The 17372-nt window shown below is 44.4% G+C and overlaps 1 protein-coding gene across 2 annotated transcripts in view; it reads left to right on the top strand.

Moving 5' to 3' along the window:
- MYRFL (myelin regulatory factor like) overlaps positions 1 to 17372 on the top strand; it is a 74387-nt gene that overhangs the window by 24884 nt on the left and 32131 nt on the right. For both annotated transcript variants that reach the window (XM_044227684.1, XM_044227683.1), the window contains exons 7-9: positions 721 to 921; positions 8510 to 8618; positions 9376 to 9485. In XM_044227684.1, coding sequence (XP_044083619.1) covers positions 721 to 921; positions 8510 to 8618; positions 9376 to 9485 — 420 coding nt within the window. The remainder of the gene's footprint in view (positions 1 to 720; positions 922 to 8509; positions 8619 to 9375; positions 9486 to 17372) is intronic.

Raw genomic sequence — 17372 nt, 5'->3', positions numbered from 1 at the left:
TGATTAAAGGAACTATAAGTCCAGCTCCAGAATTTACGAGCTTTGTGGACTCAGGCAATTTGTTGCTCTTTTCTGAGACTTCTGGATAACTGCAAAATGAGGCTGATGGTACAGATCTCATAGAATGGGGGTGTGGACTAGCTCAAACAAATGTAGCTGTTGTCATTCTTCCTTCTGTGTCATCTGTGTTTAGGGAATAGTTGAGGTGTATTAAATATACTTTTACTGTTGTTTGCTTGTCAATTGAGTATGAAATCATAAATATTAAAGTTTTTTGAAGCTATAAAAGGGTTAGCTAAATGCAAACTATTTTTATGTATCTGGACTTTCCTAAGCTTAGAATGTCTTCTGATGTAAGGTTCTGGTTTTAAATCATTATTCTTATTATCCCTGAAAAGAAGGTCATTTTGGGTTCCCTTCTTCCTTATCATCTACCCACTGTAACTGACACATTCTCATTTCCAGATAGTTGCAATAGAGCCTGGACGTCCCAAACCATGGCATTCTGAGCTCCTGCTCGTGGGGAGCAGAGAAGTTAGGTGGGGCCTCCTGGCTCTCCTGGGGCCACAGTTGTTTGGCTATGTCAGGATCCCACCCAACATAGGGTTCTCAGGTGAAAGACTTAGATGACATTCTGTCTTCTTTGCTTGGAGGAATAAAGCAATCATCTATTCCCGCTACTCTAACTTTAATTGTAACATATTTATGTATTTTTTCCAGGCCTCTAACCCAGGGCAGTTCGAAAATGACAGTGATGTATTATGGCAGCGAGGACAAGTTCCAGAATCTGTCATTTGTCATAGTCGAGTGGGAATAAATACGGACGCCCCAGATGAAGCCCTGGTCGTCTGCGGCAACATGAAGGTGATGGGGACGATTATGCATCCCTCTGACAGCCGCGCGAAGCAGAACATCCAGGAGGTGAGCACGGGGCTGGCCTCGGGCACCTCCTCAGACACCTGAGGCAAGTGAGCTGGGAGCTCCTGGACGCTGACACGCCTTGCAAAGGGCATCTTTACATGTCTCCCGTTAGTGTGAGACGAACACAGGGCTTAATAGTTGTGAGTGTGGGAGCTGACAGGCATTTCTGCTGGGACTGGAACGTGCTTCCTACCCAGGAGAATGGAGCCCACCTGACAGGAGCGGTGGGCAGTGACAGCCTGGAGGGGCTTCACAAGCAGGACGTCTCGGAGTTACTGGCCATGGGCCACTGCCCTTCCTACCATGCATGTCAGCTGCTGGAGCTTGCCTTTTCCTTTGCCATCTCCTGGTGTCCATCTCCCTGTCCATCCTCCAGACACTGTCTCAGTCCAGTTCCTGCCCAGATTTCTCCTGAGTCTCCCAGCCTCTTCCTCCCAGAGTCCCTGGCAGCCGTTGTCTTCCCTACTCGCGTCTTTCTCTGAGTTGCCGGTAGAGGAACTCCTCCTCCCCTTCTTCCCTCCAACTAGGTCAATCCCATCACCAGACCTTCTCCTATCTGTGGAGAGGGAGTCGCCTCATGGAAATCAGAAATCAGGCCTGAAAATCGGGAGGTGCTTCTCGACTTTGGGCTCATCCCAGCAACATGGCCCTACAAGACAACTCTGCCCAAACCCACTGCCTTCATCTAGAAGGTGGAAACGGAGCCGCTCGGCTGGATCCTACCAAGTCTTTTATAGTTTTTAATGCATTGAGATAAGGATCATCTTGGAAAGCCACAACTGCTGTGAAAACCCAAGAGATTAGGATTAAGATGCTTATCCCTTAGCCAGACAACACTCAGTTCTAGCTCGTCCGCCACTGAATTCTGTTTCTCCTTCACTGCTTCTACCACGTCCCCACTGTCTCACACACCCTGCTTCTCCGGTAAGCATGTTTGAGGCTGTGGCAGAATTATGTTTTGAACCTCCTTTCCTTAGTCTTTTTTTAGTTAGTAGGAGACAGAATCTGTAAATCATTGGCCAGTCTTCCAGACTGCATTCCTTTCCCAGTGCAAATGTGCACTGGTTTTTCTAAACCAGCCAAGGAATGTCCTCCTTTGCTGAGTGGATTCCAAAGAATGGTTGTAATTGTAGACTTTTATTCTGATTGCAAAGCTGTGGTTCATGTTAGAAGAGCTGTGACCTACTGCCGGATGGGAACTCTTAGGGCTAGAAAGTTCTCACATACATTTCCCGATCCCAGTCCTAGATATTGTGCTTTTGACTTTTAGACACAGATAAACTGTCTGCGTTTCCGATCACACCAACTCAAACTTAATTTTGCAACGGGCTGTACAGTTCCCTGCCAGGTCTTATCTAAATGCAAATGGAAGACGACAAGTGGGGAGGACCCCACAACCCCTCCTGCTACTACCAGGCCACCACCCAGAATTCACTTACCAAACATCTTGGTTTGAAGAAAACATGCTGTTTTAACATGACCAGCTTCCCTAGGACTTCTCAGACTTCTTCTAGGCAGCCTTCTGGCATAAATCAAATGTCACCCCAGTCCGGGCTGTAAATGTGGAATTCCTGTATTCCCATCCTGCTTTGTGGCCACGTGGTGCGATGAAGAGAAGCCCACCCTCTGGAGGAAGGCCAGGGTTTTAGTCCTGATTCTGGCAACCACTGGCCCAGGAACCTTGGCACAGACATGTTCTATGCCTCTGTTGATTCTCCTGTGAACAGGGAAAACTCGTATTCAACTCACTTGTGTTAAAGCACATCTTAGCTCACACACATGAAGCATTCTTTAGCTGTACAGATAGATATTACCATTATTTACTTGCATAAGATGCAAATGATATGTAAGTCATTTATTAAATTATTTCCTATTAATATATTTGTTCTTAATAGGTCTATCCACATTTATGAAACGTAGCTTTCTAGAAATCTTGCCCTAGAGGCCACTTTTAGCCACACAGTTTTGAGCAATGGAATGCAGAGAGGGCCTGAAGTGCCCTGTGGCTGAATATGGACAGACCCATCAGGGGACCTTCCTCAAAATACTCAAAATATCCATAGCCCCTCACTGACCAATGGGCTGCTTACAACCAGGTGCAGTCACCAGAAAAGGGAAGACCCCATACATCGCCAGACCTCTTCACCTTCCCCCTTTAAATATGGCCCCCACCCACTGCCTGGTGGCAGACAGCCTGTCCCTCCCTGTCTTGCCTGCAACTCCCTTGTGGTGTGTTTGGTAAATTTCTACCACCTTTTTCTGCTTCGGATGAATCCTTTCGCTGTCCATGCCGCTAGCTTCCACTCAGTTGGGTTGCCCTACATTTGGGGGCTCCCGTCCAATCGGGAGAGACACCACCCTTATCAATCCTATTCACCATTCCAGGCAAGAGAGATGATGGTAATGACAATGGGGCTGACAGATAGGTGAACTTCATCCTCACTTCCCCTGACTCAGTTTTTCCAACTTTTAAAAATAGCCATTCCATTCTGAGAAGTGGGACCCTGGGTTGATCTGATTACAAGCCCAGGACTGGAGGCAATTTCTCATCCTTTAAGGGTACATGATCACCAGAGCTGGCTTCTGGATGAGCTGTTGCAAAACTCAGTGGCCACACACGTTGTCCAGGGCAGCAATCGGGGAAAATGAACAGAAGTTGCTGCCTTGCCCTGGCTCTGTGCCTCCTCGCTCAGGGCACCCGAGGTTGTTTTATGGGGATTAAGCACAGAGCACCCTGCATAGAGAGCCCTGGTGGAGATCTCTGTGCTCATCTGGACACACAGCCAGGAGAGAGACGATAGAGCAGATGTGATGGAAACCTGTGACGTGGAAGGACTGGGAAAATGAGGTCGGCCTCAGTGGGGAGCAGCCTCACTTACCCAGACATTGTGTTTCCTCATGGGACTATGGACTGTAGAAGGAAATGCAGCTCTTACAACAGAAACCGCGAAATCAGGATGGAGCCAATATGCTGAACAACAAAGGAACCTGAAAAACGTCAAGGTCAATGCCTGAAAAAAAGTGAGGAAGTTGAAAGTTGAATGTGTCAGTCAAATTCTGTGATGACTGCTGAAAACAAGGCTGCGAACGATTCAAAAATAAAAGCCAGGAAAGAAATCAGTTAAGATGAAATGCTCTGAGAACGTTTTCCCCAAATGCATCAGCCGTGTGGTAGAGACCAAAGCGTCGAGCTGGAGAAAGTCAGCCATGCGAAGTCTCCCCTTGAGGCCGTGAGCCAGATGCAGGAGTTCCGCAGCTTCAGGTGAGACGGTGTACTCCAGCTGCTCCCGATGGGAGCCTGGGCTGTGGCCAGATGACAGATAATGAGATCTCCCTCCCTGAACAGACTGGAGTCCCAGAGACAAGAATGCCTTTTCTGTGATGCAGTTCTTGAGGGAACGTCAGAGAAGCCTTGGGTGTGACGCGGGTGTGATGTGATGCCCCAAGACAATGACGGCCATTTGCATTTAGGGTCAAAACGTTCCCAAACTGCCACGCTCAAGATCGAATCAGACCCCGGAACTCAGCTTCTAGCTTCTTACTCACCACACGTTGATGAGCAAGGTGTGCTGTGCAGTGCGGATCAGCATTTGGTTCCTGGAGCAGGATTCCCAGAAGGCACAGCCCCTGCTGGGCTTTCCCTCTTTCCTTGAAGGGTTTGGGTGCAGCTACACACCAGACACACTGCTAGGTCCTGCAGAGGTCCTGAGATGAAGGAGCTGTGGGCTTTATCCTCGAAAATAGAACTTCTTAAAAACTTTTTAAAATTTAAACTCCAAGTAGGAAATACTCGTTGAATCTCCAGTGCCTGGGATAACACATCAGGCACACAGTAGCTGTTCCTTAAATATTGGCTGAATGACCTGTCCCTCTCCCTCCCCCTCTGCTCTACCCCACCCCCGCCACCAACCTTGCACTCTCTCTCTCTTAAATAAATAAATAAATAAATAATAAATTTTAAAAATCTCTTTAAAAAGTAAATATCTTTTGAATGAATGAAGGAGCTCACAGTGTTAGCGGCGTGAGAGCTCCTTCCCAGCATGGTGGCAAGGGCTTCCCTGCTCTGGCCTTAATCCTTATGGTGTAGTAATGCCCACCTCTGCCCTTGATGTGCAGGCATCATTCTGGGGACTTTGCCCTTGGGACTCCACTCATGGAGTTCTTTCTGCTTGGCATCCCTGTCTTGGTCTAACCCTTTCCATCCCTTCTCCCTGCCTTGCCTCTTTCCCTAACTCCTATCTTAAATTCCTTTTTATTAGACTTATTTATCAAATAATTTATTTATCAAATGTTTGTTGAACATCAACTACATGCAACAGATTGTACTGGAAACTGGTAATATGCGGCGCCTGGGTGTCTCAGTCTTCAAGCATCTGCCTTTGGGTCAGGTCATGATCCTGGGGTCCTGGAATCGAGCCCCGTGTTGGACTCTTTGCTCAGTGGGAAGCCTGCTTCTCCCTCTCCCTCTCCCCCTGCTTGTAGTCTCTCTTTCTCTGTCTCTCTGTCAAATAAATAAAATCTTAAAAAAGAAAGAAAGGAAGGAAGAAAGAAAAAGAAGGAAAGAATGAAAGAAAGGAAGGAAGGAAGGAAGGAAGGAAGGAAGGAAGGAAGGAAGAAAGAAAAAGAAAAAGAGAAATAAGAGAAACTGGTAATATGGTGATGAACAGAAAACCATGGTCCTAAATATGTCTTGTCCCTCATGGGGTATATATCCTATAGGGAAGACAGGTAATAAATGTGACACAGCCAGTAGCCTGGCGATAACTTTAATCAGTGCTATGCAGGAAAATAGCAGCTCCTGTTAGCACAGAAGGCAAAGGGACCCTTTCTAGTATTGGAAATCAAGAAGTGCTTCCTTGGTGAAGGGATGTTTATGTTGGGGGAGAAGGTAGGAGTGGAAAGGAAGAGATTTTGAGGCAGGGAAAATGCCCCAAGCCACGGGCCAGAAGTGAAAGGAGCAGAATTTGTTTGAGAACCAAAATAAGGCAAGATCTCGGTGGGGCTTCACCATTTCTAGGAAGCCTTCCTTTACGCTCCCCTAGGAATATTTTAGGGACCTCTTTGGAGCTGCCATAATTCTCTATTCATAATTCCACTATCACTCTGCATTTCTCACGTTGTAGTATAATCATATATGATGAGTCTGCCTTCCTGTCTAGACAACAAACATATTTTTAATGTTCATTTAATAAGTGTAAATTTTAGGAAACTTGGAATGTGGAATCCCATAGAAAGAGTATGATACAAGGTCAAGACAATCAGAAAACCCATTTATTTATTTTTACTTTATTTTAAAATTTTCTTAATTTTTATTTTGCTTATTTTTGCCTTTTTTGATTACAATCAACACATAATGTGACATTAGTTTCACGTGTGCAACATAGTGATTCAACAACTCTATACGCTAAGTCCAGCACAAGTAGAAGCACCATCCAGTGCTGTTACAGCTCCATTGACTGTATTTCCTGTGCTACATTTTCTTCCCATGGCTTCTTCATTCCATAACTGGAAGCCTGTATCTCCCACTTCCCTTCACCCATTTGCCCATCCCCTCCCCACCTCCCCTCTGGCAGCCATCACTTTGTTCTCTGTATTTATAGGTTTGACTCTGCCTTTTTAGCAACATTTTTAATGGCTGAGTAATATTACATTATATGAATATACTACATCTTCTTTATCCATTCATCTATGCTTGAACACTTGAGTTGCTTCTTTATCTTGGCTTTTGTAAATAATGCTACAATAAATATAAGGTGCATATATCTTTGTGAACTGGTGTTTTCATTTTCTTCGGGTACTCAGTAGTGGAATTATTGGGTCATATGGAATTTCTATTTTTAACATCTTGAGGAAACTTCATACTGTTTTTCACAATGGTTGTACCATTTTAGAGTCCCACCAACACTGCAAATTTTCTCCAACACTTGCTATATCTTGTCTTCTTGATTCTAGCCATTTAGGAAGGTGATATCCCACTGTGGTTTTGATTTCCATTTCCCTATTGATTAGTGACATTGAGCATCTTTTCATGTGTCTGTTGGCTATCCATATGTGTTCTTTGGGAAAATGTCTTTTTAGGTCCTCTGCCCATTCTTAATCAGATTATTTGTATTTTGGTGTTCATTTGTATGACTTCTTTAATATTTTGGATATTAATCCCTTATTAGATATATATCATTTTCAAACATCTTCAAATATCTTGCCTTTTTGTTTTGTTGATGATTTCCTTTGCTGTTCTAAAGCTTTTTATTTTGATATAGTCCTAAGAGTTTATTTTTCCTTCTGTTTCCCTTGCCTTAGGAGACATATCTAGAAAAATGTTGCTGTGGCTGATGTCAGAAAAATTACTACCTTTGCTCTTTTTTAGGAGCTTTATGGTTTCAAGTCTCAGAATTAGAAGAGCACAAACTTTTAAAAGGCAATCACTTTTTAAAAATGCCAACACTTAGTGTAGTGCATGGTATGTTGAAGGTGATTAGTAAATGTTAGTTGAATAAAATAATGAGTGAATGAATTGAACCAAGCTTTAGATTATAGCAGGTATCAAAATAACAACACATTCAAAATTATACTTCCCAAGAAGAACGTAAAGTGAATTTTTCCCATTTAGTCAGTTAAGTGTCAAGCCACCACCTTTTATAATCAGTCAAACTAATGAGGAACAGGGAGCGTTTAATGATATTGGAAGAGCTATCCCACTCATCCAACAGAGTGGGTCAAGGGAGGAGTTGAGGGCCATATCAAGGGTTTTCATATAACAAGAGAAACAAAGCATTTTGGTTACTCTAACACATAGATGAATGTCCAGACAGTATAATTTTAATTGCCAAGAGACTACCGGTTTTGTAATTGTTATATCCTAAAAGAAAATTATTTCCTGAAAGAAAAAGGACTGCCAGCATTTTACTTAGAGAATAAGGTCATTAAAAAAAAGAAAAAATAGGTTCTGTTAGTACCAAGAATTCATTAAAAAAAACAAAAAACAAAAAACAAAAAAACAAAAACCAAACTCAAAAGAGAATCCTTTGAATCAAACACATTTGGCTTTAGGAAAAATTCACCCTATTGTCTATTGTCATATTGCTGGGACCAGGTGACATTGTTTTGAGGAATTTGCAGTGAGAGTTGGGAATACCTTTAGTAACCTACAAAAGCAGTGATCTCAGAGGAGCAGAGTGCCCAGAGTGGTCTGGGGGAGAAGCCCAGGAAAGGAAAGTCTGGATCTCAGAAGGCCTCCTGGGTGGGCATTACAGGGACCTGAGGAATTTTTCTCCAGCAGGGTGTCCAAAAGGAATTCAATGATACAGGATATATCCATTCCTAAAGGTTTTTTTTGTTTTGCTTTGTTTTTGTTTATTTGTTTGTTTTTTGCTTTCACTGAGCCTTTTTGATTTGTAAATACAAGGTTGGCCTGTGTTTATTTGGTGTTCGTACTGTATGTCATTGGGAAATGATCCCTCGCACTTGTGAATAGCGACTGCTTCTCTCCAACATCATCCGTCTCCGTTCTCGGAAGGAGAATTCAAATTTCCTATCTAAACAGGAACTATCTCAGTGGCTGAAATCTGCTCTTCCTGAATTAAATTAGGTTGACACAAATGAACAGCTACGACGAATAGCCCAAATGAGGGTCGTGGAATACGACTACAGACCTGAATTCGCGTCTTCCATGGGGATAAACGCCGCCCATCAAACAGGTAGGTGCGCAAAGTCCCTTTTTAATTTTGTGCTGTCGACTCTTGAAAGCTTAATTCCCTCTTTATCTGGTGGTTGTGTGCTGTGCACTGATTTCCTCTGTGAGATCCACACTCACCAGAATGGGAAAGGTGAGAGAAATGTCTGTGTCACCTGTACTCGACATTCCCACCCCTAGTTCTGCACCCACCGTACAGGTGGAATATTTTGAATACGTTGTCTTTCACTGGAGCCGTCTTGCTCCTAGGATGAGGGCTCGGGGGCGATGGCAACTCCAACTGTAAGAGGGGCAGTGTTGGGCAGACCTGGAGAGGGAGAGGTGGCCGAGTAGGCAGGTCTAGGTCAGAGAAGGGGCAAAGTACTCCAGCTCAGGAATCCTAAAGAAACCGGGACCATTTAGGTGGGCAAATCCTCCTGCGGGAAAAGAGGAAGTCAAGCTAATGCCCCACTCTTACGTCTCTATACAGGGATTTTAAGGTATATACCCACTCCTCCCAACATTTGGCCCAGAGGCTCAAGGAAAAGTGAAGAAAATAACACCCCTCCTTTTAATCCTTTAGTGGTTATGGGCTCAAAATTTCTCCTTTGCTTCAAATGTATCATAGATCAAAGCAAAAGCTGAAAAGGGATAATAAGCATCTACTTGCAAAGATGTCCTGGGGGGCTGTCAGCGGTCCATTTTGATGTAGACCTGGGAGGATTTTTCTCCAGAAAGTTCTTTTCCTGACTAAACGTGTTGGAGTATTTGTTTGTGTCTAGGGATGATTGCTCAGGAGGTCCGAGAAATCCTGCCTCGGGCCGTCAGAGAGGTTGGTGATGTCACCTGTGAAAATGGAGAGACGCTGCGGAACTTCCTCATGGTCGATAAGGTAACTAGGAATCGCTCTGCCTCTGGAGCGAGAACCCCAAGGGGATCCCCCCTTTCTGTGGCCTCACAATAACCCGAAACCGTCACTAGGAAACAAGAAAGCTTCGCCAAGCTGTGTGGTAATTCCTATCAGCCGGGCCACCGGGGCATAAGGCACCGGAAAGAAGCCCCCTAAGGGAGAAAGAGGAAGGAATACGCAGCGGTGACCTGGGCGAAGCCCACATACCAGCAGTGCCTGGCGTCCTGTGGACGAGTGACAACAAGCTGTGACCAGGTTTATCTTAAAAAATGGATCTAGAACTTCGGAAAGGGCAATTTATCTCACCGAATACAATTTAGGTGATCATGAAAATAGAATGATGTGATTTGGAGAATGACTGAAGATGGAAAGAAGGGGCGATTTTTCTTTGCGAGCACGGTTTCTCAACAGAATTGTATGTTCCGCTTTCAGAGGACAATCGTAAAGTGGGTCACTTTGGCAAAGATAGTCACGAGCCTCCTCATTTTTCCCAAGGGCCTGTCTTCATTCTTTGATATTCAAATCATTCTCTTTTGAAGGAATGTCCCCGTCCTTGTAGCCGAGCTCCCTTTCTCAGGGGTCTCAGGCTGCCCTTCCCTTACTCGCTTTGTGTGGGTGACTTGAGCCGGTCTCTGAGATCGTGTTTATTAATTCCGTGAAGTCCTGGGTCCGTGGCAAGGTTTGCAGACTCACTCCGCGGCCGATCTGTACATTGCACTGCTGCATTTGATGCTGGCGGGAAAACTGATTGACGGAGGCTTATTACAGTTGTAGGGAGACACGTCTGAGTGGAGACTAATTTTGTAATTTGTCAGCTCATGGGGGCAGTGCTTCTCTGACTTCAAAGTGCACATGAATCAGGGGAGGAACTTGCTAAAATCCAGGCAGGCTCTGATTCAGCAGGAACAGGGTAAGTCCCAAGAGCTTGCATTTTTAACTAGTGTTGAGGTGATGCCAATTTTGCCGATCTTACTGGCACGCAGTCACACTTGGGGCTGCAAGGTGGAGGGTCCCTTTCCATATTGGGCCCTTCCTCAGTCTTCTTCCTCCGGGCTCTTGGGCAACAAATCCTTAGCTGATGGAGTGAGGATGGCCTGCTCTGCCCTGGGCTGCGGGGCTACGGTGGCAGAAGTCGAGTTTCCTCCTCCTGCTTCCCATATCCTTCTTGAGTAGAAGCAGCTCTTTGGTCTCAGACCTGGGCTATCACTTCCCTTGAGAGATGTAGCATGAGACATCTATTTTTAACAATAAAATAGTGAAGTTTTCCTTAAAATATATTTTAAAATAAATAAAATAAATATATTTCCTTAAAATAGAAGATAAGAGATTCTCTGAGGTATTCATGGGGTAAGGTCACTGTCACTTCCTGGCATTTTTAGAAGCTTCCTGGGTGAGAGAAGAATCTGGAGGTATAGCTCTCTGGCTTAGGGCTCAGCCTTGAGTGCAGACCATTAGGCTGCCAACGTGGGGCTCTTGGCGTTACTCATTTGGTGGCGGCCATGTCACTTCAGACCATGACCCTCCCCGTAGAACACGTTTCTGTGTAGGTGACATCTGCCCAGGGCCTTACGATGATGACTCTGTGGGAAAATACTTAGTTCTGCCCTGGCCCAGGATCTTCCCACTCCCAGTTAAGTTGAATGAGGTCAGGGTCATTAGCAGCAGTGGTTCTGAGGGCTACCCACCACCTTTACCTCCTGAGAGACTAACAACCCAAATTTATTCCTAAGAAGGCCAAGCCAGAGCCCTGGGAAAATAAGGGGTGGTCTTTCCCAGTCTAGGCAGCCAGGTTCATTTGTCCTCTGAGGAGCCGTCCCCGCCCAGGCAGCATTCAGGTTATAAGCAGATACAACTGTCTGGAAGGGACAAGTTGTGATTCTCTTAACAACAGCATCGTGTGGTGATTCAGTCTATGGAGCCATCACCAAGGCCACACTCACTGACTGAATCTGTAACACTATGAGGGGTGAACACCTCCACGCTCTGAGGCCCGGCTTTCCACTTTGGTTCACTTCTAGGGAGACAAGGAGAGACTTCAGTTGCTGGTTTAATCCTTAACATTGTGGGATATCCCTCCACTACATTATAAATACTTCACAGAATAGCTCCTTTACTCTCTCTTACTAAGAACATAGGTTATGTGACTCCTGCTGTCTCGTGCTCTCTGTTAACTGTACAGTAAGCAAGATACACAGAGAGCCTCTTGCTTTCCGGTCTCCCACCCATTTGTGTGGGCACCACGTGGGCCTTGAGTGCCCCATTCAGGACCGCTTGTCCTTCCTCTGTTTTTTCCCCAAAGACTTCATTTATTTATTTGAGAGAGAGAGAGAAAGAGAGCATGGCAGAGGGAGAGGGAGAAACGGACTCCCTGCTGAGCAGAAAGCCCGATGCGGGGCTTGATGCCAGGACCCTGGGATCATGACCTGACCTACCCAGTTGCCCCAGGACTGCTTGTTTTAAGGAATGTCTCTAGGACCTTCTGACCACACATGCTGTAGCAATGGGTGGAGATCAGGTTCAGTTACAGTGCCTCCCTCTGTGCTCTATTTCCACCCAACTCCCCTTTTGTATAAACAACTTTTTATTGAAGCTAAAGCACAAACTAGAAATGCACATGAAAACATTGAAATGTTGCACTTCATGATTGCTATATCTTTTCCACATGGACTTTGCAACTTCGGGCCCAAATAAGAAACAGAATGGCTGGATCTTTACAGATGGCCCACGTAACCCGCCGTAGCTGGAGATGAGCGATGTTGGCAGAAGTTAGTATAAATCAGGTTTCTTTCAGAAGAGATGACTGTGTGAGATAAACTTCCCTTGTCTGGGGTAATTTGCTTCTTCTCATAAACTCCTCGTGATCTGTGTGCCCCGGTGAAAGCTCAGCCATGGGAGGTGGTGTGAGAGGGCTCCAGGCTGATCCTGAGAGCCAGGGGACTCAGGGGGGTAAACGCCACAGTCTAACCCTGCATGAGACCCCTAGGGCTTTGCCCTTCAGCTTGCTCATCTGTCTCTTTACTTGGCAACTTTATTTATTTCTGTGATTATTTGGGAGCAGGCTTTTATATTTCTTGAGCATTATTATTCGGTGGGCTTGGTGTAAGAAAAATGTACCCAATAAATGTCAGCATGGCCTTAAACATATTTACAGCTCTGTCTGTATGAAAATGAAGTTCAGTTTGAATAACGTGTGTGTGTCTGTGTGTGTTTTACGAAATGATGTTATGAGCCACCCTACTACACCTTAGTATGTGGCTGCTTTTCCTCATTGATTCTCTTTTTCCTGCAACTGGAAGGAATTTTCTGTTCAAGTCATGCAAAGATGAGTACGACAGGGCTCCTGTCTTCAAGCAGCTGACAGTCCGAGGCTTGTGGTGAGACGGGACTCAAGAACAGAGCTCTGAGTGACAGCGTGACGGGTGCGCTCCTGTCTGTGGACACCAGGCAGGGGCTCGCCGATGGAAAGGGAGCGGGGACTGAGAGGCAAGGGAAAGAAGACAGAGGCCGACCTGGGGTGACTGAGAGAGGAGCATTGCACGCGGTTGCTCCATTTTTCTTTTCTCTCCCGCATACTGTCCCATTAGACGCCCAGTGCTGCTGTCCAGAGTTTGGCCACCTCTCTTGTCTATTATCTTCCCTCTGTATTCTCTTTATCCTTCCCAGTTTTCTCCCTAAAACAGAAAGAAAAGGAAACATCTCTGATGGTACAATCCCCCTTCCCCCTTTGCCTCTTCGTTGGCTTATTATCACCCCTCCACCATCTGGATGGACCCGTCTCTCTCTAACTCATTTCCTAACCCTCACACCCATCTTGCCAGCCCCCACACACCTTCAGAATGCGAGGTCTCTGCACGCACTGACACCTTTGCTTTGCCGGCCCTTCTGCCACCAACCTCGTTCTCTGTCCTCATGCTCACCAAGTTTGTTTCTGCCTCAGAGCTGTTCCACGGAGTGTTCTCAGCCCTGCAGACTCTCCCTTTAAATGAGCTTGTCATTTGGATCTCAGGGTCAAGAACTTTTCCGACCACCTCATCTAAAAAAGTCTCCATATCTCTCGCTTTCACTTTTTTGTAAGATTCAGGGCCACCGACAGGGTGTGTAGTGCTTTCGCTGTAATTAGAGAGAGCAGCCCCCTGTTTCTGGGGCAGAGCCCACCCTTACCCTCAGCTGGATGGCTGTGCAGGGGGCAAACTGTAGACTTCTAGGTGATGGCCTGGAGAGTTCTGTCCCCGCTGGAATGGTCTCACTTGTCTACTTATTCTTACTTCCCCGGTTCGTTGTGTGACCCCCAAAATCTTTATTTTTCAAAGCTGTATCTCCAATAGTTTCTTTGTCGTTTCAACCCCCAGGCTTAGAGTACTAGTCCACAAATACTGGCTGAATGAATTAAGTAAGGATTCTGTGATGCCTTGATCGATCTTGTCTCTGTTCTGGCTCAGGCCTCCCCATATACATCTTTCTAGAGTATTTATACATTATGTTGTCATTCTCTTCCTATTCCGTATCTCTCCCACCAGACAGTGAGCTTCTCAAGGTCAAAGAATGTGCCTTGTCAGTCCTGCATTGTTCAGCGTGGCATCTGGTACATTGTGAGCTCTCAGTAAGCATGTGTTTGAGTTAATGGCGGAGTTTCTGGATCTCCCTGAAAGGAAGAGAAGTGGTTCCATTCAAATAAGGAAGTCTGACAGAAAAGTGGCTTTCTAGTGGGAAAATGAGTTCAATTTTGTGTTTGAGGTGTGAGCTGAGTATTCAGATGAAAATGTCCAGAGGTGACTGGGAGTGTGGAAGTTGGGAGGGAGCTAGGGCCCAAGGCATGCTGCAGCCATGGGTGAAGATATTCATTGATGAGGGAAAGGTTATGGATGGAGGTCACAGATCAGAAGCCTGTAGCCAAGTCTGGCCTGAAGACTTTTTTTTTCCTCATGGTGTTTTAAAATTTTTCAAATTTGTTGCCGATTTTTTAAAAAATTTTTTTAAAGATTTTATTTATTTATTTGCCATAGAGAGAGATCACAAGTAGGCAGAGAAACAGGCAGAGAGAGAGGGAGAAGCAGGCTCCCCGCTGAGCAGAGAGCCCCATGTGGGGCTCGATCCCAGGACCCTGGGACCATGACTTGAGCCGAAGACAGAGGCTTTAACCCACTGAGCCACCCAGGCGCCCCTGTTGCCGATTTTTAAAAATGAGGGGCTCCTCAAACAAATTCTGGGTTTCTGGCTCCCCAGAGCCATCAGATCTGGTCACATGAGGCTGAGGAGTAGCTTCCTGGCAAGGGCTTCAGGGGTCCTTCCATCTCCGCTTCCTGTTACCTGCCTGACCTGGAGGATTTCAGTTCTGACGGAGTGAGAAGCAAGTAGACTAAAAGCAGCAGGTTTCTTCCAGTTAGGACCAGGAGTAGATCTGGGCAGGCTGAGAAGGTTGGGCTAAAATGGAATATGGAGTAAGCACAGTGTCAGAAATTCAAGTGAGCAGAGAGGATGGATGCGGGCATGGGGAAGAAAGGGTTGAGATGGAAGAAAATGAATGTTAATAAAATATGATTTTAGCAATTGGAGAATCACTAATAGTACATGGCAAAGCGGTTAAAAGTCAGATAAGACTTTGTCCAAAGCTTGGCTCAGCAAGTTTTGGGGATAATGAGGTCACTTTCAAATTATTTTACTCTTTACAGTTCTCAATAAAGATAACTTCAGTATGGCAAGTTGAAATTCTACCTTCATTACTTTTCCCCCCACTGAAGCAATTGCTTTTATAAATGATTTTGGTTAACAAAAATTTTCTTAAAACCATGGCTTTTAGGTCTATAATACAGTAAAACCCAATAAATGTATATAAATTTTATAATACAGTAAAACCCAATAAATTAACTGTTAGTGAATCTTTTTCCAGATGTCACTCAGAGATGCTAATGTCTCAGGTGCCTCTGAAATGATTTGTGTTTTTTTTTAGTAGAATGACACATACCCTGTTTTGTTTTTTCAGAAAATGGAGTGGTAGAGGATTTATATGTTTGAGTTCATATGGCTAGCCCAGAAACTAAATGGATGTATTTATTTATTTATTTATTTTTGAATTTTCAAAATTTGAATATAGTTGACAAAGAATGTTACATTAGTTTCAGGGGTACAATATAGGGATCCAACACGTTTCTACGTCATGCCACACTCACCACAAGTATAGCTCCCATCTGACACCGTACAACACTATTGCCATACCACCGATGCTATTCCTCATGCTGTGCCTTTTATCCCTGTGACTTCTTTATTTCATAACTGAAAGCTTACATCTCCCACTCCCCTTCATTCAAAATGGGGGCTTTTAAACATCCTGCTCATCAGTTGGTTTAGAAGTCCAGTCTTGGGATGTCTGGGTGGCTCAGTCAGTTAAGTGTGTGCCTTCGGCTCAGGTCGAAGGGTCCCAGATTGAGTCCCACATCGGGTTCCTTGGTCAGCGGGGTGCCTCCTTCTCCCTCTGCCTACTGCTCCCCCTGCTTATGCTCTCTCTTTCTGACAAATAAATAAATAAAATCTTAAAAAAAAAAAAAGTCCAGTCTTTTTTCATCAAGGGAGGTAGCAGAACTCACTTATTGCTTGTGGTGGTAAGTTTCCTGTAAGGGGAAAGCTTTCTCTGTTGGGCTCACATGATTGATTTGACTCCAAGCTCGATGATTCCTTTTAGAGCTAATATGTTCTTAAACCAACCTTGGCTGTATGAACAACTGATCACCTGTTCGTAAGCCATCTTCTTCTTTCCTAGGGGCTCCTCATACTGGAGGCAGGGAGAAAATCCTTTTTTTTTTGGTAAACATTTTAGAGAGAAATATGGTAATTTATTGTTTTCTTGGAAAATTTCTTATTGTAGTTATGTCTTCTTTTAAAAAGTTATTATTATTATTATTTTTTGCTATATGTTAAAAGTTCAGAAGTAACACAGGTAAAAGCAATGGATTACTAGGGTGGTAACTAGTAATTGTGTTACTAGTAGGGTGGTAACTAGTTATTGTGGACACAAAAAAGACAGTTTGCCAACTGAAACCAAAACACGGAATAAGGCCATTTAGGAAGCAGCTTGTAGAGAGAGAAAGCAGTGCCTATTTATTCTTTGCTGTGATTGGTTATAATATTAGAATTTTCTTCAGTGATAGGGAACTGGTCAGTGGTTGGGAAACAGTTCAGGTCTTGCTTATGGTTTCCAGAGGCATAAGCAAGAGATGATGTAGGTCAAGTCAGTTGTGCAAAATGAGTTGGATTAAGCTTTGTTTGTATGACTAAAATGGTCTTGTCTGCTTAGGGAATTCTCAGGGCTGGTCTCCATTTGTTTTAAATTTTAACACACGCATTTAAACAAGATGGAAGGATGGATGGATGGAGCTCATTGTGGCATTTAAGTGATAGGTATATGGGCATTTACTGTACAATTTTAAAAACTTTTCTATATGCTTGGAAATTTCTGTAATAAAGTGTTGGGAAAAGCAGGCATTGTTCCAGACTCCTTACACTGCAATTTAAATCCTACGGCAGCAGGTGGTGACAATCCTTTGAAGATCAGGTAGACCCATTTATTCAAGCCCCTGATTGAACACCTAGAAGTTTATGCTTTATTTACCAAAGTGTAACTCAGCAATCTGCTTTTCTGGCTTAGGGACTCTATTTTTTTTAAATCCATATCAAGGCCTGGACAAAGTTCTAAAGCCGGGTTTATTCAAAGCCCAAATAATTGCCAGGCACCTCCATTGGCTAAAGATGGTTTTTCTCCCTTGGCAGTCATCCTTGTGAGGCTTGATTTCAGGTTGTTATATTCCCATGATTCTATTATAGGGGAAGACTTTTTTTAAAAGAAGATTTTATTTATTTATTTATTTGAGAGAGAGA

The sequence above is a fragment of the Neovison vison genome, chromosome 12, assembly GCF_020171115.1.
Source record: "Neovison vison isolate M4711 chromosome 12, ASM_NN_V1, whole genome shotgun sequence".
In the NCBI taxonomy this organism is placed as follows: domain Eukaryota; kingdom Metazoa; phylum Chordata; class Mammalia; order Carnivora; family Mustelidae; genus Neogale; species Neogale vison.
The sequence above is the reverse complement of the archived record's forward strand: the minus strand, read 5'-3'. Positions and strand labels throughout refer to the sequence as shown.